This window comes from Rhinopithecus roxellana, chromosome 8 (genome assembly GCF_007565055.1).
Source record: "Rhinopithecus roxellana isolate Shanxi Qingling chromosome 8, ASM756505v1, whole genome shotgun sequence".
Taxonomy (NCBI): Eukaryota; Metazoa; Chordata; class Mammalia; order Primates; family Cercopithecidae; genus Rhinopithecus; species Rhinopithecus roxellana.
The window spans coordinates 11184900-11209723 of record NC_044556.1 but is presented as its reverse complement, the minus strand read 5'-3'; the positions used below and the strand labels follow the sequence as shown (position 1 = coordinate 11209723).

The 24824-nt window shown below is 61.5% G+C and overlaps 2 protein-coding genes across 3 annotated transcripts; one reads left to right on the top strand and one right to left on the bottom strand.

Annotated features, from left to right (window-relative positions):
* Positions 1 to 201: 201 nt before the first annotated feature.
* On the top strand, positions 202 to 8657 carry PLPPR3 (phospholipid phosphatase related 3). Its single transcript, XM_030937048.1, has 8 exons — positions 202 to 233; positions 576 to 673; positions 5627 to 5812; positions 5926 to 6067; positions 6171 to 6366; positions 6520 to 6577; positions 6663 to 6836; positions 7246 to 8657. Exons 2-8 carry the CDS (start codon positions 602 to 604, stop codon positions 8572 to 8574), a joined length of 2157 nt encoding a protein of 718 aa, XP_030792908.1. The 5' UTR covers positions 202 to 233; positions 576 to 601; the 3' UTR covers positions 8575 to 8657.
* Positions 8658 to 8832: 175 nt separating this feature from the next.
* On the bottom strand, positions 8833 to 24383 carry PTBP1 (polypyrimidine tract binding protein 1). Of its 2 annotated transcripts, XM_010374930.2 has the most exons (15): positions 24265 to 24383; positions 22346 to 22376; positions 17762 to 17834; positions 17197 to 17369; positions 16968 to 17114; positions 16704 to 16874; positions 16471 to 16581; positions 16217 to 16391; positions 15836 to 15913; positions 14858 to 15006; positions 13506 to 13539; positions 12950 to 13042; positions 12644 to 12860; positions 10503 to 10580; positions 8833 to 10429 (listed from the first exon to the last, which is right to left on the bottom strand). In XM_010374930.2, the coding sequence occupies exons 1-15, from the start codon at positions 24270 to 24272 to the stop codon at positions 10297 to 10299; spliced, it is 1671 nt and encodes a 556-aa protein (XP_010373232.1). In that variant the 5' UTR covers positions 24273 to 24383; the 3' UTR covers positions 8833 to 10296. The 2 variants fall into 2 exon arrangements, with proteins under 2 accessions (XP_010373232.1, XP_010373233.1); XM_010374931.2 differs by lacking the exon at positions 15836 to 15913 and having other exon boundaries at positions 10297 to 10429.
* Positions 24384 to 24824: the final 441 nt, after the last annotated feature.

The following is a 24824-nucleotide window of genomic DNA, read 5'->3' as shown; positions in this document are numbered from 1 at the left end:
GGCGGGAGGAGGCGGCGCCCGGGAGGCGGGGACGGTGCGCGGGGCCTGCGGAGGACGCGCGGAGACAAAGAGCCCCCGCCCCTGGCGCGGCGTCTGGGCTGCGGCGTCTGGGCGCGCGCGGGGGTCTCCGCGCCGGACCCTCCCCTTCCCCTCCCTCCTCCCCTCCCCCTCCCCGGCTCCCCGCCCCGCCCCACGGAGGAGACGCGCTTTGTGCTGGGCGCCGGCCGCGCCAGGTGAGGGGCTCGGGGCGGGGGGCGCGGACCCAGCCTCCTCCGCCGCCCGGAACCCCCGTTCTCCCGGACGCCCCCCACCCCCACACGGGGACCGGCTCCCGCCCCGAGAGCCCCAGGCCAGGCCGGGCCCGCCCTCCTCGCAGATCCCGGCCCCGACCCCCCGATCCCGGGTGTGGGGGCGCCCGGAAGCCGCGTGCTGGGCCGGGGCGCGGGGAGGCCGCGCGGACGCCGCTCTCTCCAGCCTCAGTTTCCCCGGCCGCCCCTCCCCCGCCGGCGCCGGCCGCCGTGCCCCCCCGGGTTCCGCCTGCGCGCCCCCCTCCAGCGCCGCTTTCTCCCCTCCAGCCACGGCCTGCGGCGCCCGCGGCACCATGATCTCCAAGGAGAAGAACAAGACCCCGAAGGACAGCATGACGCTCCTGCCCTGCTTCTACTTCGTGGAGGTGGGTGGGGGTCGCGCTGCGGGCGGGGGGACGCCTCGGTTCCGCCCGCACGCAGAGACCCCCCGCTGGGGGACCGGAGCGGGCACAGCTGCCCCCGCAGTGGCCTGGGGCGGGGCAGGACCGGGGTGCCCGGCGGATGGGGGGCGGGGCAGAGGACTTGGGTTCTGCAGGTCGACTAGGAGCTCCAGAGGCACCGAAGGGGGTCCGGGCCGTGGGAACTGGGCAGATGCTGGGAGGGGAGCCCTTGTGACCGAGGTGTGGTCAGAGCTCACAGGAGAAGCTGGGGACCAGGGGGCTGGGGGCCTGGAGGGGCAGGGAGGCCGGAGGGGGTGGGGCTGGGTGCAGGTGCCCGGGCTCCGAAGCCCCTGGGTCTGAGTTCATCTCTGCTAATGGTGAGGCTGGTGCCCTGCCCCTAACCTCTCTGGGCCTCCGCTTTTCCACCGATGGAGCTGACAGGAATTAATATTTACAGAATATGGAAAACTGTTGGGCACATAGTGAGGAGTTTATGACAATATATGGAACCCCCTACCCTGTGCGGTGGCTCAGGCCTGGAATCCCAGCACTTTGGGAGGCCAAGGTGGGCGGATCACCTGTGGTCAGGAGATCAAGAGCAGCGTGGGAACATGGTGAAAACCTGTCTCCATTAAAAATACAATTAGGCTGGGCGCGGTGGCTCATGCCTGTAATCCCAGCACTTTGGGAGACTGAGGCGGGTGGATAACCTGAGGTCAGGAGTTCAAGACCAGCCTGGCCAACATGGTGAAACCCCCTCTCTACGAAAAATACAAAAAATTAGCTAGGTATGGTGGCAGGTGCCTGTAGTCCCAGCTACTTGGGAGACTGGGGCAGGAGAATCGCTTGAACCCAGGAGGTGGAGGTTGCAGTGAGCCGAGATCACGCCACTGCACTCCAGCCTGGGCAACAGAGCAAGGCCCTGTCTTAAGGGAAAAAAAAAGGCAATAAATGCAATAAATGGAGCCCCCTGCCCTGTGCTTTGGCTCCCATTTGTAGTCCCAACACTTTGGGAGACCGAGGTGGGAGGATTGCTTGAGGCCAGGAGTTTGAGACCAGCCTAGGTAACACAGCGAGATCCCATCTCTACAAAAAAAAAAAAAAAAATTAAAATATTAGCTGGGCGTGTGGTGCGTGCCTTTATTCTCAGCTACTTAGGAGGCCCAGATGGGAGGATTGCTGGAACCCAGGAAGTTGAGGCTGTAGTGAGTTGTGATCGCACCACCGCACTCCATCCTGGATGACAGAGACCCTGTCTCTAAAATTAAAAAGCTACCATTTGGCGCACACCTGGCTCAGGATGGTAAAGTAACTTAAGGCCGGGGAGGTGGCTCATGTCTGCGATCTCAACACTTTGGGAGGCCCAGGCAGATGGATTGCTTGAGCCCAAGCGTTCAAGACCAGCCTGGGCAACATGGCAAAAACCCCGTCTCTACAAAACAAAAACAGAAAGAATAGCGGGGCGTGGTGGTGTGCCGCTGAGGGCTCAGTTACGTAGGAGCTTGAGGTGGAAGATGACTTGAGCCCAGGTGGCAGAGGTTGCAGTGAGCCAAGATCACACCACTGCATTCCAGCCTGGGTGACAGAGCCAGACCCCATCTCAAAAAATAAAATAACTAATCCATCTTTGCATGTCAGGCCAGGAAAACTGGCTCTAGTGATGGATCTTCCAGAGCCTAGATGGAAGACGGGACCCCAGACAAGGAAACAGCGACCCATGCAGGTCACGGGGCCGGCGGCTGGCCTGTAATCTGTTACCTCACACCTGGGCAAGTGGGTTCCTCCCCAACACAGTATCATTGAGTTGTCCACATCACTTCGTAGAAAATCTGTTTATTTTTAGAAATTGCATTTAAATTCCTGTTGCAGGGCGGGCGCGGTGGCTCACACCTGTAATCCCAGCACTTTGGGAGGCTGAGGTGGGCAGATCACCTGAGGTCGGGAGTTTGAGACCAGCCTGGCCAACATGGTGAAGCCTCATCTCTACTAAAAATACAAAAATTAGCTGGGCGTGGTGGTGGTAGTGGTGGGCGCCTGTAATCCCAGCAACTCGGGAGGCTGAGGAAGGAGAATCGCTTGAACCCAGGAGGCAGAGGTTGGGTTGAGCCAAGATCGCACCACTGCACTCCAGCCTGGGCGACAGAGCCATACTCCATCTCAAAAAACATAAAAATAGGCCGGGTGCAGTGGCTCACGCCTGTAATCCCAGCACTTTGGGAGGCCAAGGCGGGCGGATCACGCGGTCAGAAGGTAAGACCATCGTGGCTAACACAGTGAAAACCTGTCTCTACTGAAAATACAAAAAATTAGCCAGGCATGGTTGTGGGTGCCTATAGTCCCAGCTACTTGGGAGGCTGAGGCAGGAGAATGGCGTGAACCCTGGAGGCGGAGCTTGCAGTGAGCAGAGATCACGCCACTGCACTCCAGCCTGGGTGACAGAGCAAGACTCAAGACTCCGTCTCAAATTAAACATATATATATATATTCCTCAAGTGATCTTCCTGCCTCAGTCTCCCAAAGCACTGGAATTACAGGTGTGAGTCACTGCGCTCGGCCTTAATTTTTTTTTTTTTTTTTTTTTTTGAGACAGAGTCTTACTCTGTTGCCCAGGTTGGAGTGCAGTGGCCGGATCTCAGCTCACTGCAAGCTCCGCCTCCCGGGTTCACGCCATTCTCCTGCCTCAGCCTCCCGAGTAGCTGGGACTACAGGCGCCTGCCACCTCGCCCGGCTAATTTTTTGTATTTTTTAGTAGAGACGGGGTTTCACCATGTTAGCCAGGATGGTCTCAATCTCCTGACCTCGTGATCCGCCTGTCTCAGCCTCCCAAAGTGCTGGGATTACAGGCGTGAGCCACCGCACCCGACCGGTTAGGTGTTTTTAAGGCCACACCCAGGCCCCACCGCAAACCCTCCCCCGGGCTTGATACTGTCTGCCCGCCCCAGCACAATCATGCTGATGATGAGAGTGGAGAGAACAAGTGCATATTTGCCAGGGGCCTCTTCCCACATTGACTCATCTCCACCTGAGCCCTTGGCACAGGAGGTCTGCTGGCCGCCCACAGGTTAAAATGGGTGGTTTTCAAACCAGGTGTCAGGTGCAAACAAACGGTGTTACCCACTTTCCACGTCTTCACCGGGCCTCATGCCTGCATGCAGCAGGTGCTCAATGAATGCTCACGGGACATGAACTCAGCTCCCTCCACCCCATTCCACCCTGGGATGTTCAGTGATGGCTTTTCCCTTCCTGGAGCGCCCAGCCCTGACCTGTGCCCTCCCCACGGCTGGGCTGAGGGCTGATCCCTGCTAAGATGCCATAACAAAGCAGGAAATATGACGGGCCATGCCCGAGCGAGGTCACTCACGCCTGTAACCCCAGCAATTCAGGAGGCCGAGGCAGGTGGATTACTTGAGGTCAGAAGTTCGAGACCAGCCTGGGCAACATGGTGAAACCCCGCCTCTACTAAAAATAGAAAAAATTAGCCAGACGTGGTAGTGCATGCTTGTAATCCCAGCTACTTGGAAGGCTGAGGTGGGAGGATCGCTTGAACCTGGAGACGGAGGTTGCAGTGAGCCAAGATTGCACCACTGCTCTCCAGGCTGTGTGACAGAGTGGGGGGAAGAAAAAACGATTGAGGCCATGACTGGGTGTCGTGGCTCATGCCTCTGATCCCAGCACTTTGGAAGGCCAAGGCAGGTGTATCGCTTGAGCCCAGGAGTTCGAGACCAGTCTGGGCAACATGATGATACCCCATCTCTACTAAAAATACAAAAACCCGGGAGGCGGAGGCTGCAGTGAGCTGAGATGGCACCACTGCACTGAAGCCTGGGCAACAGAGCAAGACTGTTGTGGATGGACAGATGGGTGGATAGATGGGTGGGTGGGTGGGTGGGTGGATGGATGAATAGCTGGGTAATGAATGGATGGATGGACTGTTGGGTGGGTGGGTAGATGGATGGGTACCGTTGGGTGCGTGGGTGGATGATGGATGGATGGATGAATGAACGGCTGGGTAATGAATGAATGGATGGATGGATGGATGGACAGTTGGATGGATGGGTAAGTGGATAGACGGGAGGGTGGGTGGGTGGGTAGATAAGTGGTTGGGTGGGTGGATGGATGGACAGTTGGGTGGGTGGATAGATGGATGAGTACCGTTGGGTGCGTGGGTGGATGATGGATGGATGGATGGATGGATGGATGGATGGATGGACAGTTGGATGGATGGATGGGTAGGTGGATAGATGGGAGAGTGGGTGGGTGGGTAGATAGGTGGTTGGGTGGGTGGATGGATGGACATTTGGGTGGGGGGGTAGATGGATGGGTACCGTTGGGTGCATGGTTGGATGATGGGTGGATGGATGGATGCATGAATGAATGGCTGGGTAATGGATGGATGGATGGACGGATGGACAGTTAGGTGGATGGATGGGTAGGTGGATACATGGGTGGGTGGGTGAGTAGATGGATGGGTACTGTTGGGTGTGTGGGTGGATGATAGATGGATGGATGGATGGATGAATGAGTGGCTGGGTAATGAATGGATGAATGGATGGATGGATGGATGGACAGCTGGGTGGGTGGATAAATGGATGGGTACCGTCGGGTGCGTGGGTGGAGGATGGGGGAATGGATGATGGGTGGGTAGGTAGATGAATGGATGGTTCCCAGTGGGTGGATGGGTGGGTGATGGGTCAGTGAGTGGGTGGATGTTGGGGGCATAGGTGTTTGGGTGGATGGGTGGGTGGGTGGGTGGCTGTGTGGTGTGTAGATGGTCGAGTTATGGATGGATGAATAATTCATGGGGGAAAGAGTGGCTGGGAGTGAGTTGGATCTGTGGGTGGGTGAATGAGACCGTGGATGGCCCTGACTTCATGGAGGACTGGACAGACGCCTCCATGAGGGAGAGCAGGGTGAACCTGGCCGGCCTTGTGCCCACAGCTTCCCATAGTGGCTTCCTCCATCGTATCCCTGTACTTCTTGGAGCTGACCGACCTCTTCAAGCCGGCCAATGTGGGCTTCCAGTGCTATGACCGCACTCTCTCCATGCCCTACGTGGAGACCAACGAGGAGCTCATCCCGCTGCTGATGCTACTCAGCTTGGCCTTCGCGGCCCCTGCTGCCTCGGTGAGCACCCACACTGGGGCCTCTGCCAGCCTGTGGGCACCATGGCTGGCAGTCTGCCTGAGCGCCCTCTCCCTGTGGGCACTGCGACCTGAGCGCTCCCTCCTTGTTGGCAGATCATGGTGGCCGAGGGCATGTTGTACTGCCTGCAGTCCCGGCTGTGGGGCCGCACTGGGGGGCCCGCCGGGACGGAGGGCAGCATCAACGCCGGTGGCTGCAACTTCAACTCCTTCCTGCGGCGTACCGTGCGGTTTGTGGGTGAGTTACCAGATGCGCTCCAACCCTGAGCCGAGTCCACATGCAGGGCTGGGGCTGTCCCGGGTCCCCAGCTCCGCACCTGGCCCAGCCTTCTGCCCCGCAGGTGTCCACGTGTTTGGCCTGTGCGCCACAGCCCTGGTGACAGACGTGATCCAGCTGGCCACGGGTTACCACACTCCCTTCTTCCTCACCGTCTGCAAGCCCAACTACACTCTCCTGGGCACGTCCTGCGAGGTCAACCCCTACATCACGCAGGACATCTGCTCCGGCCACGACACCCATGCCATCCTGTCTGCACGGTGAGTTGAAGCCCCAACTCCCCTGGCTGGGAGCCCTCTTCCACCCTCGTGTTCCTTCCACCCCTGTGAACATGTGGGGAAACAGAGGCACAGCGAGGCCACTGGAACTGGGGTCCCCGGGTGGGTGGGGCTCACGCTGGACGCCTCTTACAGGAAGACCTTCCCGTCGCAGCATGCCACACTGTCGGCCTTCGCCGCGGTCTACGTGTCGGTGAGTCCAGCCCCCCTCTGCCCTGCTCAGGGTCTCTTGCTGGCCCACAGGGAGCCCTCCTTGACCCCAACCCCCATGCCCCCAGATGTACTTCAACTCCGTCATCTCGGACACCACCAAGCTGCTGAAACCCATCCTGGTCTTCGCCTTTGCCATCGCCGCGGGCGTGTGCGGGCTTACGCAGATCACACAGTACCGCAGCCACCCGGTGGATGTGTATGCCGGCTTCCTCATTGGAGCAGGCATCGCTGCCTACCTGGTGAGCGGCAGGTTCTGAGGGGGGTTGGCATGGGTGCCCACGGGGTCTGAGTGGGGAGACTGGCCCAGGGGTTCTGAGGGGGGAGGCAGGCCTAGGGGGTCTGCCGGGGAAGGCTGGTGGTCTGAGGGGGGAGGCACGGGTGCCCAGGGTGTCTGAGGGGGAGGCATGGGTGCCCGGGGGTCTTAGGGGGAAGGCATGGGTGCTGAAGTGTCTCACCCTTGGAATGCTGGAGTCAGAATCTCGTGGGCTCAGACCTGCCAGATGTGCCGGGTCAGCGACCTTGAGGTGGGAACTGGTCCCACTGGACAAGGGCTTGCCACCCCCCTCCCCTGGCCCAAAGCCCCCCACGATTAGAGGAGAGGAACCGTCTGAGCCCCAGGCCTCACCCCCAGACCCCTCTCCCCGCCAGGCCTGCCACGCGGTGGGCAACTTCCAGGCCCCACCTGCAGAGAAGCCCGCGGCCCCGGCCCCCGCCAAGGACGCGCTGCGGGCCCTGACGCAGCGGGGCCACGACTCGGTTTATCAGCAGAACAAGTCGGTGAGCACCGACGAGCTGGGGCCCCCGGGGCGGCTGGAGGGCGCGCCCCGGCCCGTGGCCCGCGAGAAGACCTCACTGGGCAGCCTGAAGCGCGCCAGCGTGGACGTGGACCTGCTGGCCCCGCGCAGCCCCATGGCCAAGGAGAACATGGTGACCTTCAGCCACACGCTGCCCCGGGCCAGTGCGCCGTCGCTGGACGACCCCGCGCGCCGCCACATGACCATCCACGTGCCACTGGACGCCTCGCGCTCCAAGCAGCTCATCAGCGAGTGGAAGCAGAAGAGCCTGGAGGGCCGCGGCCTGGGGCTGCCCGACGACGCCAGCCCCGGGCACCTGCGCGCGCCAGCCGAGCCCATGGCGGAGGAGGAGGAAGAAGAGGAGGAGGAAGAGGAGGAGGAGGAGGAGGAAGAGGACGAGGAGGAGGGCCCGGCCCCGCCCTCGCTCTACCCCACCGTGCAGGCGCGGCCGGGGCTGGGGCCTCGGGTCATCCTCCCGCCGCGCGCGGGGCCGCCGCCGCCGCTGGTGCACATCCCCGAGGAGGGAGCGCAGGCGGGGGCCGGCCTGTCCCCCAAAAGCGGCGCCGGGGTGCGCGCCAAGTGGCTCATGATGGCCGAGAAGAGCGGGGCGGCCGTGGCCAACCCTCCGCGGCTGCTACAGGTCATCGCCATGTCCAAGGCCCCGGGCGCGCCGGGCCCCAAGGCGGCCGAGACGGCGTCGTCGTCCAGCGCCAGCTCCGACTCCTCGCAGTACCGGTCGCCGTCGGACCGCGACTCCGCCAGCATCGTGACCATCGACGCGCACGCGCCGCACCACCCCGTGGTGCACCTGTCGGCCGGCGGCGCGCCCTGGGAGTGGAAGGCGGCGGGCGGCGGGGCAAAGGCAGAGGCCGACGGCGGCTACGAGCTGGGGGACCTGGCGCGCGGCTTCCGCGGCGGGGCCAAGCCCCCGGGCGTGTCCCCCGGCTCGTCGGTCAGCGACGTGGACCAGGAGGAGCCGCGGTTCGGGGCCGTGGCCACCGTCAACCTGGCCACGGGCGAGGGGCTGCCCCCGCTGGGCGCGGCCGACGGGGCGCTGGGCCCGGGCAGCCGGGAGTCCACGCTGCGGCGCCACGCGGGCGGCCTGGGGCTGGCGGAGCGCGAGGCGGAGGCCGAGGCCGAGAGCTACTTCCGCAAGATGCAGGCGCGCCGCTTCCCCGACTAGCGCGGCGGGGCCGGGGGCGGGCGGGCGGCGGGCGGGCCGGGGCGCGGGCGGCAGCGCGGGTGCTCAATAAAGCGGCGGAAACCCGGTTCCGGCTCTTGGTCGTTCGCTCTGGCCCGCACGCCCCACGCGGGGACCCTCCCTCCGCGCCGCGCCGGGCCCACCCCGCCCGCGGCCCCACCCGGCGCTTCCGCGGACACCTGGGTACGAGCCGGGACCGCCCCGAGCACAGAAAGAGGAAACCAGCAATGCAGGCGGACGGAGCGAGGATACAGAAGATTTATTCGAAGTCCAGGTACAGACTGGCCAACCTGCCTCTACAGCTCCACAGCGAACACAGGGCTAGACAAGGGAGGAGTTCATCAAACGGTTTTAATCGGTTCTCCGCGTCACAAGCCATCGGGTAAGGCAACGGAATGTGCGTGGGGTCCCTGTGGCTCCGCGGTCAATACTGAGCCTGGAACTGCTGTTAGCAAAATATACATCTGTGTCACCATAAAAAACCGCGCCGCCGCCCCTCGGGTCTCACAACAGGTATAAAAAATTATAAATATTTACACCCTTGTTACACTCTTCACGGAAAGGGGATCCTAGGAGAGCCCCGGGACAGGACGCGGGGGCGGGAGAAAGCACAGTGAGGACAGGAGCGGCCCGCCTGCCGGGTCCCAGCATCAGAGGCAAGCGCAACACAGAAATGAGACTTTGGTCCAAAATTTGAAGGAAAAACCCTGAAGAAGTTTGAGAGCAAGTTTTCTAGGGACTGCAGGTGAAGGTGTGGTGTAAGGCAACCGGAGGCGATGCCAGAGGCGGCGACGCGCCCGCCCCTTCCCTGAAGCTCAGGGGCTCTAAGATCGGACCGGACCGGGGCTCCCTGTGCCTGACCCGCTGGGCGGCCCCGCCTGCTCTCTGGAAACTGGGTCCTGCCTGTGACTTAATTACAAGGAATAAAATAAAAGTAACAGCATACAAGGTAATACCACAAGGAAGTTTAGATTACACTCATACCATTGTATCATCTTGCTATAAAAAGTTACTTAAAACTATTTCTTTTGCATATAAATGAAAGAAAGATTAGAATATTTGGTCAACTGGAAATATTGCTAGGCACAGACGTCTGCAACTGCAAAGTATATAATACAGAGATTATGACGACCAGCTCCGCAGCTGGAGCAGTGGGGAGCCCGCCCGGGGGCAGCAGGGAAGGCCCTGGGGGCAGGGTGGGGCAATCATGACTTGATTACAGGGCTGGGGTTGGGGAGTCGCAGCCGCGGCCGGCGAGCCCCAGGTACATGATCCTGCAGAAGCCGGCCAGGCCCCCTGCCTTTCTCTGGTGTGACCCCCGCCCCTTGGGTCCCCAGGACACCCCGGGGCGGGGGGGGGGGGGGGTGGCTGTAGGAAGGCAGGGTTTTTAAGGCACAAGGAAGCCGAGTTGTGGTCGGGGCACCCACCTGCAGGCCCCACCAAGGCACGGCCCCGAGGGTCTGGCCCCGGGGGTGGAGGGCTGGGAACTCCCACTGCCACAGTCACCAAGAGCCTGAGCTGTCCCCGTCACCGCAGGGTTAGCAAGTGAACTAGATTTAATTTTTTTAAAAACAGGTAAACTGATTTCTCTTTAAAAAAATAGAATCTCTGGTCTGTTAAGGTCACTTCAGCTGCTTTTTAAAGTGGCTTTTTTCTGGAATGATGGAAGTTGTCGCCAGCGGGCCGGCCACGGGGCCTGTGCCCCTAGATGGTGGACTTGGAGAAGGAGACCCGCAGGTGGTGGTTCTCCCCGAGGTCATGGTTGTGCAGGTCAATGAGGGCCTGGACCGCCTCCTCCACAGAGCCCATCTGGATCAGCGCCATCTTGCGGTCCTTCCTGCAAGACATGGGGTCAGGGCCGGCCACAGGGCAGCCCCGGGAGAGCCAGGCACCGTCCGCCTCGTACTCACTGGAAGAACTTGAATCCTTTGACGACGCCCCCATTGCTGGAGAACAGAACCTTGAGATCCTCCTCGGAGACGGAGGGTCTGTGGGAGGAGAAGGTGTTAGCCTGGGGCCGGGTAGGGTGACGTCCAAGAAGGTCAGCGAGGCTTTCCCCATACTAGTTTTCTGAGTGGCCAGGAAAGGTGTAGGGCCTTTTAGGACCCCAGAAATGGAACATCGAATCATGCCCACAATGGTCCGAAGCAGCTTCTAATGAAACCAGGCATCTACAGGTTTGCAGAAGCAGAGGACCACGCTCCTCCCCCTTTTTTGGTTTCGAGAGAGTCTTGCTTTGTCACCCAGGCCGGAATGCAGTGGCGCAATCTTGGCTTACAACCTCCGCCTCCCAGGTTCAAGTGATTCTCCTGCCTGAGCCTCCCAAGTAGCTGGGATTACAAGGTGCACGGCACCACGCCAGGGTAATTTTTTTATTTTTAGTAAAGATAGGGTTTCACCAGGTTGGCCAGGCTGGTCTCAAACTCCTGACCTCAGGTGATCTGCCTACCTCGGCCTCCTAAAGTGCTGGAATCACAGGCGTGAGCCACTCTGCCAGGCTCCTTAATTTTCTAATAAACATTTCACAAGTAATGTGTTAAATATCAAAGGGCTTACTATAGGTTGACATACTTGGGGCCAGATGTACCTGCATTTCCACATATTTGCATTATGTATTTTTTTGAAACAGGGTCTCACTCTGTTGCCCAGCCTGGAGTGTGGCAGTCACAGCTCACTGCAGCAACCTCAGACCCCTGAGCTCAAAGTGAACCTCCCACCTCAGCCTCCAAATCCCAAGGAGCTGGGCACTGAGGTGCACACCACCACTCTTGGCTACTTTTAACCAATTTTTCTTGTAGAAACAGGAGTCTCACTTTATTGCTCAGGCTGGTCTTTGGTTCAAGAAGATCCCCTGCCCGGCCCCACATTGCGCTGGGATTATAAAGGTGTGCATTAGGCCAGGGGCGGTGGCTCCCGCCTGTAATCCCAGCACTTTGGGAGACCGAGGTGGGCAGATCACAAGGTCAGGAGATCGAGACCATTCTGGCTAACACGGTGAAACCCCGTTTCCACTAAAAATACAAAAAATTAGCCAGGAATGGCGGTGGGCCCCTGTAGTCCCAGCTACTCTGGAGGCTGAGGCAGGAGAATGGCGTAAACCCGGGAGGCGGAGCTTGCAGTGAGCAGAGATCGCGCCACTGCACTCCAGCCTGGATGACAGAGCCAGACTCCATCTCAAAAAAAAAAAAACTAGGCCGGGCGCGGTGGCTCAGGCCTGTAATCCCAGCACTTTGGGAGGCTGAGGCGGGCGGATCACAAGGTCAGGAGGTCGAGACCATCCTGGCCAACACAGTGAAACCCCGTCTCCACTTAAAAAATACAAAAAATTAGCCGGGCGAGATGGCGGGCGCCTGTAGTCCCAGCTACTCGGGAGGCTGAGGCAGGAGAATGGCGTGGACCCAGGAGGCGGAGCTTGCAGTGAGCTGAGATCCGGCCACTGCACTCCAGCCTGGGCAACAGAGCGAGACTCGGTCTCAAAAAAAAAAAAAAAAAAACTGAACGTGGCCAGACACGGTGGCTCACGCCTGTAATCCCAGCATTTTGGGAGGCCGAGGCGGGCGGATCATGAGGTCAGGAGTTCGAGACCAGCCTGGCCAATATGGTGAAACCCCCATCTCTACTAAAAATAAGAAAATTAGCCGGGCGTGGTGGTGGGCACCTGTAGTCCCAGCTACTCTGGAAGCTGAGGCAGGACAATTGCTTTGAACCCAAGACGCAGAGGATGCAGTGAACCGAGATCCTTCCACTGTACTCCAGCCAAGACGACAGAGCACGACTCCGTCTCAAAAAATAAAAACAAATAAATGTGTGCATTCTACATTCTCACAGCGGAGCATCCCCTAAGCCAAAAAACCAAACCCTTCCAAGTGTCCAACGATCCCTCCCTTGAGCATCCCCCAGCTCAAGCTTCAGGCCTTGTAATACTTCAGGTTTGGGCTAAGAGGCGTCCGACCTGCACTCTGGAAATGGCAGAAGTTCACAGGCCGAGGCGGCAGGACAGCCACGCAGAGCCCTGGCCCGGCCCCGTGCCCGCCCCCCTGCCAGCACTCACGGGATGTTGGAGAGGTGCAGCGTGGCTGAGGGTGGGAATATGTTCTGGAAGTTCTTGGAGCCCGGCTTCTTGAAGCGGTGCAGGGGTGAGTTGCCATAGTCCTTGGTCAGGCCCTGGTCCTCCTGGCCCTCGCGGGGCAGCTGCACGTTCTGGTGCTTTGAGAGTGTGATGCGGATGGGCTTCCCGTGCAGTTTGTGCCCATTCAGGTGGCTCATGGCTGGGGATAGCAGCACCCGTGTGACCAGGCGCCCGAGAGGGAAAGCAGCCCCTGCCCCCACCGCCCCCAGGGCCGCCCCGGCCTCTTACCCAGCTGAGCCTGGTTGCCGTCTGCCATCTGCACCAGGGCGTTCTCCTTCTTATTGAACAGGATCTTCACGCGCTGCACGTCGCCGTAGACGCCTTCAAAAGCCCAGGAACAGGGCCTGAGTCGCCTGCTGCCCGCCCCGCCCATGTCCCTGTCAGCCCTGACCCCGCATCCACCCCCCCACAAGGCCCGGCTCAGCCCGGCCGGGTTTGCTTTATCGGCCACTGCGGAGCTGCGTCTCGCAGCCACAGGGCGTGCTAACAGGAGCAGCTCCGTTCAGCAAAGTCATAGCATCCAGGACAGGTAAGCTGCCAGCAGGTGGCCACGGTAGCATATGCCACCGACAGGTCTAACTCTGAAAAGCATGCAGGGCGATAAACCATGCGTACGTTATCTACGGGACCAAATAAAATACGCAAACCGAAAGCAAACCATAAAACGAGGCCGATGCCACGGAGCATCAGAGTGCCAAACCGCAAACTCATAATACGTCTCAGGGCATCAAAATCATCTCAATTAAATGAAAACAAGGTAATAAAAGTGTGAATGATAACATACCGAAAAGAATAAAGAGGCTTTGGGGTGTGACTCTCTTTAGAGACAGCAGAGCAAGGCAGCGGAGGGACAGGGGAGAGGGAGAGGTCAAGGGGGGCGAGTTGCCAATCGTCCACACGAGGAAGACAGTCCCCGCAGGCGTGCAGTGGTTCATGGATGATGAAGTTGTCAGGATGTTAATATTCAAGGGCAGGTTGGTTTCCGGAGAGCAGGGTTTGAGGGGGAATTTTTGTTTTTTATTTGTTTATGTTTTGTTTTGTTTCAAGCAACAACAGGAAGCAGAAGTACCGTGCAGTCAGTTGGCAAAGAAATTCCGGATCAGGGCAAGAAAAAAAATTGGGAAAGGGGAAGGGGAGAAAAGAAAAAAAGTAGCAAAAAAACACAGGTCAGTAAATACATAAGAAAATCAGGTAGTGTTCTATCAGTCACACTCCACACACATTCCAGTTACAGGTTTACCAAGGGGCACACGGTAAGAAAAGCACCTTCACTCACACGCCGGCAGAGACAGCACTGCTGGAGGGGCTCCCAGAAGCTGGTCCCCACCACGCCCCCCAGGAGCACGGGTGCAGCTCCGCTCCCGGCCACCTCAGCCAAGCCCTGCAGCAGCGCTGTCTCCCACGGCTGTGGCACGAGTCAGTCTCTAAAGACGATGACACAGGCGTGAAGGGAGATTGAGTCTGTTAGTGCACGGCCTCGCCGTGGGTCCCCTGGCTCAGGAGCTGGAGGGACAGCACCGGGCTCGTGGTAAGAGGCAGAGGCAGGGAGTGCGCCCTGTGCCCCGCGAGGGAGGGCCAGGGTGGACACCACCTTGAGGAAATCACAGGAGTTGCCAAGTAACAGAACAGCCTGAAATACTGATCCCAGGGAGAGCCCATCCATCAAGTTCCGTATTTTGAGCCTCTAGTTTTACCCAAGCTCTCCCTGAGGGGGATTTAACCATTCAAAGAAATAACAGATCCACCAGCTAAGTAAGTGACAGGCTCTGGTGCCACAGGGGCCGCCCACACCCTGCCGCACTAACCCTGTGTGTCCCGGGGACCAGCAGGGCAGCGTGCTGCGGCTCTGAACTGCACACCCTGCTCAATTCCAAGTAATTTTTACATTGCCTTTGGGTAACAAAAATAATTCATTCTGCATATCATGGAAGTGAAAACGCAAACCAAGATGTGAATTCAGGAAAACAGGAAAACTCAAGCCATCTTGGGAGAGGAGGGTCTCAGCGCTGCAGCAGAGGAGCTGCTGGGGCAGAGGCGCAGACACAGCAAGGGGCGGCGCTGCTCCGGGACCCAAGACCGAGCACAACATCCCCTGCTCGCTTTTCCGGGAGGAACGGCGCGGCGAAGCCCACGTACCTCTGGGTTGAGGTTGCTGACCAGCAATACAGAATTTCCTGCCCCCGCCAGGCCCGGGATGGCGATCCGGCCTGCCGCTGCAGCTGCCGCCGCCGCCGAGGGAATAGCCAGGGGGGCCAGGGCTCCGTGGACGTTGGGAACGGAAAGGCCTGGAAAGGTAGAAGGTAAGATGAGCAGCGGCACCCCCACTCCACCGCAGAGTGGGAGAGGCCGACGCTCCCCGTCCTCATGCACCGAGGAGCCGCGCGGGAGGCGGCCCTGGCTCTGGCCCTACCCCGGGTGCCTGTGGGGTCGCCCGACCCCCGCACAGCCACCCGCTGGCTCCTGCACCAGCGCCCGCCTCTCCTCACAGCACGGGCCGTGCCGGGCTTGGACTCATCTGCATGCGCCCACAGCACAGAAAAGCTCCGGCTCCGCCAGCACAGACACGGGGCCCTCGGCAAGCAGGGCCTGTCCCGGGACCACCGCGCATGCGTGCCCATGCCTCCATGCAGACAAGGCGGCCGCGGGGCGGCACGCGCTGCTCCGTCCACGGCCAGCACTCGGGCGGCCCGGTCCCGGTCCCAGAAGGGAAGCAGGAGGACGGCCACGCACACACGTCCCGCCGCCGGTCATGCTCCTCAGCCTCGGGCCACGCGCTTACCCGGCCACTCAAATTCAACTACTAGGGACACATCCCTCCAACCACTGGCGGTCCTCGCGCTCGCCCGGAGGTGCTTGAAGGGAACCAGACCACAAAGACTGTGCGGTTAGTGGCTTCTGGCTGGCGCCATCCACACGTGCGCCTCCACTGCCCTGTCCTACCACTGCCCTGGCCAAGCCTGCTCTGTGGACGTGGCGTCCCCTCTCCCGGGAAGGGCCCCTGACCTGGCACTCGAGTGCCCAGTCCGCCCAGGCTGCCGCCGTGGCTGCGGAGCTGCCTGGGAAGGTGGTGTGGGCATGCAGTCGCCGGGGAACCAAGACCAAGCGTTTGAATACCTGCAGCTTGAGGAATGGCAAAGGTGGGAGGGAAACCAGCTCCTGCATACGGAGAGGCTGAGATTATACCAGGTGCACCTAGAAATAAATGAGACACTAATCATCGCACCCACAACCTCCACCGCGAGCGGGCGCTGTGCTATGGGATGGGCCCCAACCCGGCTGGCGGGCGGCCCCAGCAGAGCCTTCGCGGGCAGATCCGCTGCTCTAGGGGGGCCGTGGTCCCGACGTAGGCGGCACTGGACTGTGCTGTGCTGGCCGTGCAGAGAGCAGCAGGTGCATCACCCTGGTGCAGGGCCGGGCCCGTGCCGCTGGGGTTCCGGACTGAGCGGCCCTCACAGACCACGCTGCACACTGGCGCCACGTCGGGCAGCCTCTTACCGAAGGCCGCGGCCATGGTCTGGTCCAGCGAGGGCTGGCTGTCCCCGGAGGGCAGGTCTGGGCGCGTGTAGTCACGGCTCTTGTCATTGTTGTACTTGACGTTGAGGCTGGTGAGCTTGGAAAAGTCGATGCGCAGCGTGCAGCAGGCATTGTAGATGTTCTGCCCGTCCAGCGACTGAGGGGAGAGGCAGCGTGAGATGCGGCCAGGCCAGGGCCAGGGCCAGGGCGGGCGCCATCCTGGGAGCCCCACTCACCAGCTTGGCGTGCTGGGCGCTCACGGGGTCCGCGTACTGCAGCAGGGCCTGGAACTGGTTGTTCTTGGTGAAGGTGATTATCTTCAACACTGTGCCGAACTTGGAAAAAATCTGCAGGTCCCAGGCCACAGCATGAGCTTCTGCCCGGCGCCCACCAGCCCTGCCAGACCCCTCCCGTGCAACAGCAGCCTGACCGAGCCCGTGCGGCCCTGGCGGTGATGGGACCACCTCACCTGGTGCAGCACATCCAGGGTCACGGGGTAGAAGAGGTTCTCCACGATGATCCTGAGCACGGGGCTCTGCCCAGCCATCGCCATTCCTGCGTCCACAGCCGCCGCCGAGGCAGCCAAGGCCAGGTTCCCCGACTGGACAGAGTTCACAGCCTGCAGGGCCGCCTGGGCCCGCTGTGGGAGGCATCGCCGTGAGTCCCTGTCCCCTGAGGCCAGGCCCACCCCCGAGGTCCCCGGGCTGCTGGGGTCCGCTGCAGGGCCACGCACCGCCTGGTTGGGAGAGCTGTCAGTCTTCAACTCCTTGTGGTTGGAGAACTGGATGTAGATGGGCTGGCCGCGCAGCACGGGCGTCACCGAGGTGTAGTAGTTCACCATGGTGTTGGCAGCCTCCTCCGTGTTCATCTCGATGAAGGCCTGCGGGGGAGGCAGTGAGCGCGGGGCCCTCCTCCTCCCCGCCTGCGTGGTGCAAGTGCCCCGAGAAGCGCGGCTCAGATACCTGGTTTTTCCCCTTCAGCATCAGGAGGTTGGTGACCTTCCCAAAGGGCAGCCCCAGGGAGATGACCTCTCCTTCTGTGACGTCCATAGGGAGCTTCCGGATGTGGATCACTCTGGAGGGGACGCCGGCGCTTCTGCTGTCACCTTTGAACTTTTTGCTGTCATTTCCATTTGCTGAAAAGGGGGTGCCGTGAGAAGCAGGCATCAACTCGGAGGAGCCCACAGAGCCAGGTCCCTGCTCTCCTCCTAAAGCCTGCCTGCCACGGAGACCAGCCCTGAGCCCCAGGAGGATGCACGTGAACCAGCGGCACGAGGCCAAGGCCTGCACGGTCGGGACCCCTGCTCCTGACAGCTGCTGACAACCCACCCACAGGTCCAAGTGCCGGCCTGGACCACATCCAGCACCTCCCCAGGAATTCTCTGTAGCAAGAACTTGGACCTGGACCTGCAGCGTGGACCACGGGCCCTGCCGTTTGAGATGAAAGGTGGAGTCCCAGAGCAAGAAGAAAGGTTGTTCCAGGGAAAGACAACCCCAGGCCTTGCCCTGGGCTAAGTCCAGGCCTTACCTGCCGAGTTGCTGCTGCTCATGATAAACGGTCCGTTAGTGACACAAGTAGAGAAAAGCTCGTCAGATCCCCGCTGCAAGAGAAGCGACAACGCTGAGCTGCACTTCCCGCCAGGCCAGAGCCTCCCTTCCCCACCGGCCCGCCCCGCTCCCACTCGGGCTGCCTGGGGTCCCAGACCCCCAACCCACACCCACACTTCCACGGCAGGGCAGCCCGAGCACAGACCCAGGCCTGTCTCCAGAAACACCCCCAGCCCATGGACGCGCACAGCACCCCACAGTTCCACAGTCAAGACACTGCTCCTAGGCCGGGCGCGGTGGCTCAAGCCTGTAATCCCAGCACTTTGGGAGGCCGAGACAGGCGGATCACGAGGTCAGGAGATCGAGACCATCCTGGCTAACACGGTGAAACCCTGTCTCTACTAAAAAATACAAAAAACTAGCCAGGCGAGGTGGCGGGCGCCTGTAGTCCCAGCTACTCGGGAGGCTGAGGCAGGAGAATGGCGTAAACCCGGGAGGCGGAGCTTGCAGTGAGCTGAGATCTGGTCACTGCACTCCAGCCCGGGCGACAGAGCGAGACTCTGTCTCAAAAAGAAAAAAAAAGAGACACTGCTCCTTTTTCCAAACTCGGGAAGCCCTAGGGTACTCAGCCAGTGTGGCGCTGGGAGGTCTCAGCTACAGAGGGCACCGCGTATACTATCTCCACAGCCAACTCTGCTGTGGACGTGGCCTCACTGGGCTGCTGGCCGCCCTGGGCGCAGGCCTGGGCCTCAGCCACCAGCCAGCAGGGCAGGCGACCCACTCCATGGAGCCAGCCTCCCTAGCAGCACAAGGCAGGGCCCAGGCAGCTGACCTCACTTCTGGTGGCCTCGCAGGAGAACCAAACTACAGCACCGCCTCGCTCGCTCCCGCAGAGGCCCCTCCCCTCCTGTCTTCCAGCCCCGTAAAGGAAACCCGACCTCCGCCTCTGCACACTGGAGACCGAGGACGAGCCCTGGCCTCCCTGCGCAGTGACCTGGTGGTGCTGTGGCCGTGCCTGGGCCAGGGGAGCTCTACAGCGGCCCCATCATTTCTGACCTGTCCATTTTCTCTCCGGAAACGATCTATTCACTCGTTATTTCTATGTAACTGAATCAACTTCTAGGAAGAATTACACTAGACTGATCCTAGGCTCAGAACAGCAGACGCCCCCCCCCCCCCCAACGCAAGGATTGAAGACACACGTTTATTCAAAGAGTGAAATTGGAGGAGACGTTGGTTACGGCCCTTAGTTACACAGAAAACAAAGCTCAGGTCTGAGGACCTTGGAGCACAGGCGCTTGGTCTGCAAAGCCGGACTCTGCAGGCACCCAGCGCAGCGCCCAGGCCCGCAGGACAGAGCCATCCCAGGGAACAAAGAAGGAGCTTCCATCTCCCATATCAGGAGTGAGGCCAAGAGCCTGCCCCCACCTACTGAGGGGCCCAGGGCCATCGCATCAGAAGGAACTAGTGGATGTCACGCCCTGTCCCCCCTCAGACAGCCCCCAGCTCCATGCGCCCCCATGCCCGGTCAAAGAGCCCCCACCCATGCTGGCCTCCCCGAGCCTGCACTTGGATGGTCTTCCCTTAAGGCCGCCTCCCCTCCACCCACGTTCAGCTCCACTCCTGCCCTGACCCCATCCGGGGCCCTCTGCTGGCCCTGGCTATAGAGCTTCCAGGAAGGAAGGAAGAACGGAAGGACGGAAGGACGGAAGGACGGAAGGACGGAAGGAAGGAAGGAAGGAAGGAAGGAAGGGAGGAAGGGAGGGAAGGCGGGAAGGTGGGCAGGCGGGCAGGCAGGCCTCCAAAGCTTCCCCACATGAGACTCCAGCACCTGCTCCAGGACAGGGAACAGGGCTGCCCCTGCCAATGCGACTTCTAACTGCAGCCTTGAGCCCCCAGGCCAACCCCGCAAGCACCCAGGGCGTCACCAAACAAGCAGTCGAGAAGCCCCGAGGGCTAGAACCAGGAATCGCTCAGGCTCCACAGGCCCGGCGCCCACCCAAATGCCACCTGTCAGTCCCCAAGACTTTAGGATCAAAGAATGAACTGAAGTGTCCACCGTTAGGGAGGCCGAGGTTCCGGCCGGACGCAAATGAAGCCAAATGCTGAAAACAGACTCTCGAGTCCTCTTTCTACTTCCAGAGTCCGGGGCCCTCTGTGAGCACAGGGCGGGGCTGCACAGGCCCAGGGCAAACAGTCAGCAGCCCCAGGTGGAAACCACGCGATCGGAAAACACAGGAGTGCCAGGACGGGAGGATGGGAGGCAAGGTGCACCTGAGACGCAGAGACACAGAGTCTCCAGCCTCCGTTCCCCGTCCCCCGTCCCCCACAGGAAGTCGTTTCCTGTCTCCTCTCCCCTCCAGCTCAGAGGCTGGGGAGCCCAGAAGCCGACCATCTAGGACACCAGGGCTGGTGCTCCCCCGAGCTGGACAGCGGCCAGGCGCCCATGCGGCTCCCATGTGCTAGCTGCACAAACCTTAAAAAGGGCATCTTGGACCCTGTCTTTGACTGGAGTGGTGGGCGGGGCCGTTTCCTCTGAGCAGTCTCCTTGGCCGCCTGCCTGAAGCCCTAATCTCATTCCCATGGGCAAGTGGCCTGGCATGCCCGCAACCGTCTGTGGCAGCAAACCCCACGCCTGCCCGGGCGGCACAGGCCAGCTTGGCTCAGCTCAGCAGCGCCCCAGTAGAACGAAAGGGACACCTGGAGGCTCTGAGGCTCCACAGGGCAGCAACCAGGGTTAGGGAGCTGGGACAGGCGCCTCCACTTCCTTCATAGCAGCCGCCAGACACCCCAGAAGGGTCCCTTCAAGGCACCTGTCCTGCAGCACAGGGACTGACAGGAAACGCCCCAGGACCTCCCAGTGTGCAGCATGGGTCCCAAGCGTCTTCAACCCCACACTGAACAGGAGTTGCTCTGTCCGGGGCTAAAGGACAGCGTGGCCAGGTGTGGGCCCAGGTCAGCTGAGGGTTCCCTGGCGCTGGAGGGCGATCACCGGGGTCAGGGTACTGCCCCGTCCTCCTACCAGGGCCTGCACCCAGCAGGGACCCTGACACCGCCCCGTGGCAAAATCCCTCCCTGCACCAGAGCCCGCAGGCTTCCATCCTGTCCTGGCTCAGCTTCAATGTCCCGGCCATCGAGCCCCCTAGAACTCCAGAGGAGGGCTGCAGGACCCCCCGATGGAAGCTGAGGGCCACTCCAGCTGGAATGCAACCTCACAAAAGCAAGGAAAAGAGAACTGCCTGCAAGCCAGACACATGGAGGGATTGCTGCAAATGCTTCAGATGAAAGTCCCTCTCCCTCCTCCCACACTGAACAAACAGGTTTTATCTCCAGGAAGATGGGGCAGGCAGCCTGTAAAGACAGCAGTCCACTTGGGAAAAACCGAAACCCGGCCCAGGCACCACCGCAGACTGACCAGAAACCAGAGGGCTCAGGCTGCCACCGCTGTGGGCTCACCCTGCAGGAGGCTCTCGGGGGACAAGCCCTGAAGTCGGGAGCCCCTCAACCCACAATGACCAGCACAATCATTAACCAACCACCCCAGCTAAGCGAGGACCACAGCTCCCTCGGAATCACTGGCCTCCCCAGGACCTTATTCTCCAGGTTCTCACCCCCTTTCCTCACACTTGCTTAGCCCCGGCCTCACCCTCCACGGGGAAGCAGTGCCCCTGCCTTCCAGTCCTGGCTACAAGATTCACAGACACGTGAGATCTGGCACATTCGTTTTTCTCTTGCCCCAAACGCCATCTTTGACAGTTTACTGTTGTTCTGACCAGATGCCATCAAAAGACAATGTCAGCCGGGTCTAGTGGCTCACAACTGTAATCCCAGCACTCTGGGAGGCTAAGGGGAGTGGATCATCTGAGGTCAGGAGTTCCAGACCAGCCTGGCCAACAATGATGAAACTCCACGTTTATTTAAAAAATATACATATATACAAAAATTAGCCGGGCATGGTGGTGGGCACCTGGAATCCTGGCTACTCAGGAGGCAGAGGCAGGAGAATCGCTTGAACCCAGGAGGTGGAGAGTGTGGTGAGCCGAGATCGCACCACTGCACTCCTGCCTGGTGACAAAGCAAGACTCCGTCCCCCCAAAAAAAACAACTCAATGTCAAAAGCAACCGGTAAATGCCCATCCCAGCCACTCACACACACTGGGTCTGTCCAGGTCCCTCCACAGCCAGGTGGCTCTTTTCTTATCCAAACCAAGAGTCTCCCCGGCAGCTACAGCAGGAGGTATCCCGCTTAGCTTAACGGCCTCTTCCCTCTTCCCGCCTCAGGGACTGGAGGTTCCAAACGCAGGTATGGGGCACGCAGAGCCCTCGCTGCTGAGAGCAAGAACTGAACAGCGGCTCAGATTCCAGACCTGAGGGGCGGCCAGCAAACCCAAGCCCCCTGGGGCTCAAACCCTACCACCCAACTCCAGATTCCAGACCAAGCGTAGTGTGCCCCTTAGGAAGAGAAAGGCGCTCTCCAGCCAACGCAGCAGCGCTGGGGGGCGGCCCCCGGGGTCAGCACAAGGTCAGAGGAGCGTCACGGAGAAGCAAAGTGAGAAGTGCCTACCTTTGTACCAACGGCTATATCTGGGACAATGCTGTAGAGAGAGAGAAAGGAGACAATGTTAGCCCGGTGGCCGCTCAGCAGCAGGCGCGCCCGGCTGTCCCGGGGCCAGGAGAGCCCGCAGGTCCCTGCAGCCGCCACCTCCGCGGGGCTCCCTCCGGCTGCGCGAGGCCCCGCTAGAGAAAGCTCAGAAGGGCAGGGAAGTGAGCCGTCCACTTGACTGCAACTTGAAAAGGGGCCACCATTGTCCTGTGGCGCCCCTCCCTCCCAGCAGGACCCTAGGCCCCACCTCTGGACCAGGCTCCACAAGTCCCCAAAGACACACCCCTCGGAAGCCCCGAGGATGCTAGATGCCGCTGAGAGGGTTCAGGGGCTGCTGTGTGCTTCCCAAAGTTGGAAACGCCTGAGAAAGGCTGCAGCCGGCAAACTCACAGGCCTGGGCCAGAGCTTCCGCCCGGAGGGGGGTGGCCCCCCAAGAGGGTGACTCTCATCAGAGTGGAGCCCCATCCACCGAGGGCGGGTGGCGGCCGTGGAAACCGTCAATAAAAATAAAAATTAACAGACCGACCAGAACACAGCCTCAGTTACTGATCAACCCGAGCCCTGCCCGACCCGACTCTCCCTCCTCGGGACACCTCGGGGGAAGGTGGGAAGAAAGCTGGGCTGCCCGAGGCCCTCCCTTCAGCCCCGGCCAGCTCCCGACCCAACAGGGAGCTCCCTACGGCGGCTACGGGGCCACTGCAACTCCCGGCGAGGGCCTGAGTGACTCGGAGCGCGCGTCGGAAGGGCAGTCTCCGGGAGGCGAGTGCGCGGCCCCAAGCCCGCGGCGCCGGGACTGGGAGCGCGGAGCCCCCGTCCCGCCGTCTGCAGGACCCACCTGCCCTGACGCATGCTAAGGGCTCAGACCCACTCTAGGGCTGCGCCTCTTCGCTATGACTCCACGGACTGCACGGACCACGTCCGAACAGACTTTTAAAAGTAACTGGGCCCAAGAAAAGCTTCTCAGGAAGACGGAAAGAATGCGAAGCATCTCCAGCCTCTCCCGCTTCCTATTCCCAGGGAGGGCCTCGCGCAGGAAGCGCTCGGCGGGACACGGCCTTCCTGGAGGGGCTCCCACCCCTCCCGGGGAAGCCCGCCCCGCAAAGCCGCCCGGAAAGGCTGCTGCGGCCAGAGAGCCGGGAAGGCCCCTCCCCATGACGGCGCCCGCGGGGGTCCCTGGAGAGGACTCTCCGACCCCGGGGCGGAGGACAGACCCCCGGGGCGGCCGCCTTTCTCCTGAGATCACCGAAACCCTTGGCCACGGCCCGGGTCGCACGGGGAGCCGGGCGGGGAGCGGAGAGCCTCCAGCCCGCGGCGAGGCACCCGCGCCGGCTTTCCCTCCCGGCGGCCGCCCCAGCCCCGCCTGCGCTTCCGGGGCTGCGCCGGGGGCAGAGTCCGAGCGGCGGGAAAGGCGCGCGCCCCCGACGGCAGCCGCGCACGCGCGCTGGAGCCAACGGGGACGCGCGACGAGCTACGCAGGCGCACGAGGGGCGCGGACGGGAGGCGGGAAGGGCCATCCGGGCGGGCGCGCAAGGGCCGGACGGGAAGAGGGAAGGGCCGCGCGCCGCCGAGGCGGGGCAAAGGCGAAGTGCGGAGCCGCGCTCAGAGGGGGAGGGGCGCGGGAGGCCGCGTGCGCTCAGGACGGGGCGCGCGGGGGCCGGAAACGGGCCGGGCGGGGGACGGGAACGGGGACGCGGCCAGATCCCCGGGAAACCCCTGGCCCGCCCCGAGCCCGCTCCCGCCACGCGGAGAGGAAGGGGAGAGCCCGCCGCCCCCTCCCGCCCGGGCGGCGGCGAGATCGGCCCCGGGGAGGCCGGCGCGGCGGCGGGGACAGGGCTGCAGCGCGGGGAGGGCGGCGGGGCGCGGGGTGAGGTGCGACTCACCCGTCCATGGCACACAGAGCAGACCCGCGGGGGACGGAGTGGAGGCGCCGGAATAGCAGGAACCGACCCAACGGCTCCGAGTTATAGACTCACAAAATGGCGGAGACGCCCGCACACGTCCCCCGCGCGCGCTGCCCATTGGCTCTCGCCGTAGCCCGGGGGCGGGGAGAGCCCCGCGGGCCCCCGCCAGCGGCTCCCAGTGGCCAGAAGGTCGTCCGGGGGCGGGACCCAGAGGAATCGAAGGCGCCAATTGGCGGAGGCGGTCATTCGTCAAGGCCGAAGGCGGAAACGGCCTATGGAGTCGGGGGAGGGAGAGAAAGTGGGAGCACGTGACGGCGTCTGAGCCAGTGAGCAAGCCGCCGTCTGGCGCGTGGCTTTGCGGGAGACGCCATCTTGAGATTGGGTACGTGGCGAGTCAGGCGGAGGGAAGCGTGCTTGGCCCAGGCTGCTGCCATCTTGCAAGTGGGCAGGACCCGCCCGCCTGGGCCATGAGGGCAAAGGGAGTCGCGTCGCCATCTTGGAGTCGGGCAGGAAACCCGCAGGGCTCCATGTTGCTTGTG